The sequence below is a fragment of the Carlito syrichta genome, unplaced genomic scaffold, assembly GCF_000164805.1.
Source record: "Carlito syrichta isolate Samal-C Ts95f unplaced genomic scaffold, Tarsius_syrichta-2.0.1 Scaffold301884, whole genome shotgun sequence".
Taxonomy (NCBI): Eukaryota; Metazoa; Chordata; class Mammalia; order Primates; family Tarsiidae; genus Carlito; species Carlito syrichta.
This window is the reverse complement of record NW_007245980.1, coordinates 374,433-377,114: the sequence shown is the minus strand read 5'-3', so window position 1 is coordinate 377,114 and position 2,682 is coordinate 374,433. Positions and strand designations below refer to the sequence as shown.

At 50.1% G+C, this 2,682-nt stretch overlaps 1 protein-coding gene across 1 annotated transcript; it reads left to right on the top strand.

Annotated features, from left to right (window-relative positions):
* Positions 1-801: 801 nt before the first annotated feature.
* Positions 802-1,971, top strand: TMEM169 (transmembrane protein 169). Its single transcript, XM_021711140.1, has one exon. The coding sequence runs from the start codon at positions 802-804 to the stop codon at positions 1,468-1,470; it is 669 nt and encodes a 222-aa protein (XP_021566815.1). The 3' UTR covers positions 1,471-1,971.
* Positions 1,972-2,682: the final 711 nt, after the last annotated feature.

The following is a 2,682-nucleotide window of genomic DNA, read 5'->3' as shown; positions in this document are numbered from 1 at the left end:
ACAGAGCCTGAACGTCCACAGGCACTAAGGACACCCCTCTAAGAGAAACACAGAGTTTAGGCATGAGAAGGGAAGGGGGCGGCTGCCCGTCAGTCTGATGTACGCACATACAATCTTTACACACAGTAACTGATACCCAGAAACAATATTTTCACAGCACTTGTTACCTGGAAATAGGATCATTATAAAGTGGTGTCAGGCCGGGCACAGTGGCTCAAGCCTATAATCCCAGCACTTTGCGAGGAGGAGGTAAGAGGATTGGCTGAGCTCAGGAGGTCGAGACCAGCCTGGGCAACTTGGTGAGACCTTGTCTCTACAATAAATCAAAAAATAAGCCAGGCGTGGTAGCACACGCCTGTAGTTCCAGCTCCTTGGAAGGCTGAGGCGGAAGGATCACCTGAGCCCAGCAGGTGGAGGCTGCGGTGGTTGTGAGCATGCCACTGCACTGCAGCCTGGGAGACAGAGTGAGACTCCGACTCAAAAAAAAAAAAAATAAACAATAAAGCAGTGTCGGTAGTCAAGTTCCGCACACCCCTCTATGTCACAGAGATTGTGCCAAGATTGAGGCCCCCAAAAGTATAGGGAACCTGAGAAACAGACTTCACCTGCCTCACATTTCATCAGGACCCAGTCATGTGGAGTGAGAGTTCCCTACGGGAGCGATAATACCAGTGGTTGCCCTCCCAAGGGAGACCTGTTCAGTCCGCCACTGACTTTATGACTCCAGGACTGTGCCCGACGATGTAAAAGAATGGATGCTCTCATTCTCATCCTCAGCCTTGAGGGGGCGACACCGATGAAATGTCCTCTCTTCCGATCTTGACTCTCACCTCCTTTGTGCTTGCAGGGATGTGGAACATGCCTTTGGACAGCCGCTATGTCACGTTGACTGGGACCATCACACGAGGGAAGAAAAAGGGTCAGATGGTGGATATTCATGTCACACTGACAGAGAAGGAGCTGCAGGAACTGACCAAGCCTAAAGAGGCATCAAGAGAAACGACACCGGAAGGAAGAAGGGTCTGCCAGATGGGAGCAGACCGCGGACCCCATGTGGTCCTCTGGACGCTGGTCTGCCTGCCCGTGGTTTTCGTTCTCTCCTTTGTCGTCTCTTTCTACTATGGCACGATCACCTGGTACAACATCTTCCTTGTGTATAATGAGGAGAGGACCTTCTGGCACAAGATCTCATACTGCCCCTGCCTCATCCTCTTCTACCCGGTGCTCATCATGGCCATGGCCTCTTCCCTGGGCCTGTATGCTGCCGTGGTCCAGCTCTCGTGGTCCTGGGGGGCGTGGTGGCAAGCTGCCCGGGACATGGAGAAAGGCTTCTGTGGCTGGCTCTGCAGCAAGCTGGGTCTGGAGGACTGTTCTCCCTACAGCATTGTGGAGCTGCTTGAGTCTGACAATATTTCCGGCAGCCTCTCCAACAAGGACCCAGCCCAGGAAGTAGAAACCTCCACTGTCTAAACTCCCAACAACTTATTTCCTTCTCTGGTCCCAGTAGCCTCATATATCATCTTACAGTTCCAGCGCATTGTTTCTTTAAATGACCCCCTATCTGCCTCAGTTCTTCTGGAAAATTCTAGCCCAGGTTGATCTGTCCTACCATCTCGAGGGTTCCAGGAGGACAAGGAACAGAAAAGCAGTTTGTGCCAAAGCAGTCCATCCGATGTACAAACTTTTCTTGTTTTTCTACACTGAAATGACCATTTATCTAGGGGAAGAGAGCTCTGTTGTGTATCAGTTTGGTGCCTGGAACCCAGGGAGATATATGACTAAATATGGCAGAGAGAATAAAGAGGCTTAGGGGTGACCACACCCACCGAGGTAATAGATAGGGGGATGGAGTGAGACATTTAGAAAGCTGGGCTTCCACAGTGTAGCAGAGTATGAGGATCTTTGTGTGTCGTTTAGATTTAGATTTAGCAGCATATACTCAAAACCCTAAAATATCTGTGGCTTAAACAAGATAGAAGTGTATTTCTTTCTTGTGTAGAAAAAGTCTTGAAGCAGAGCCTCCTGGGACCCGCTGAAGCCATCAAGGCCTCAGGCTTCTGTTCTTCTACCTTTAGTAGGATGTGACCCTCATCATCCTTATCCTCAGCAACTCATTGCTGACTGTATCTCCAGCCACCACTTCCTTGGAGGGAGTGGTGGAGAAGAGCACATCCTTCCAGTTTTTTTTTTTTTTGACTTATTGTAGAGATGAGGTCTCGCTGCCCAGGCGGGTCTCGAACCCGCGGGCTCAGGCAATCCACTCACCTCAGCCTCCCAAAGGCGCGGGATGACAGGCTGAGCTACCGAGCCGGCTCTCCTTCCCGTTTAAGGAGACTTCCCAGAAGTCTCATATCTCATTGATGACACCTTAGCCACATGATCTCATGAGCAAAAAAGGCTGGGAAGCGTGGTTGTTTAGCTGGGTAGCCATATTCTCAGCTAAATATGAGGGTTATGCTAATTAAAGAGAAAAGGGAAGAATGGTCGTTTTGGTAGGCAAGTCAGAATCTCTGCATCACAATAATTATGTAAATACATTCCAGAAACCAGGTGGCTCAGCTGTAATCCCAGCGCTTTGGGAGGCCGAGGCGAGAGGATTGCCTGAGCCCAGGGGTTCGAGACCAGCCTGGGCAACTTGATGAGACCTCATCTCTACAATAAATCCCAAAAAATTAGCCGGGC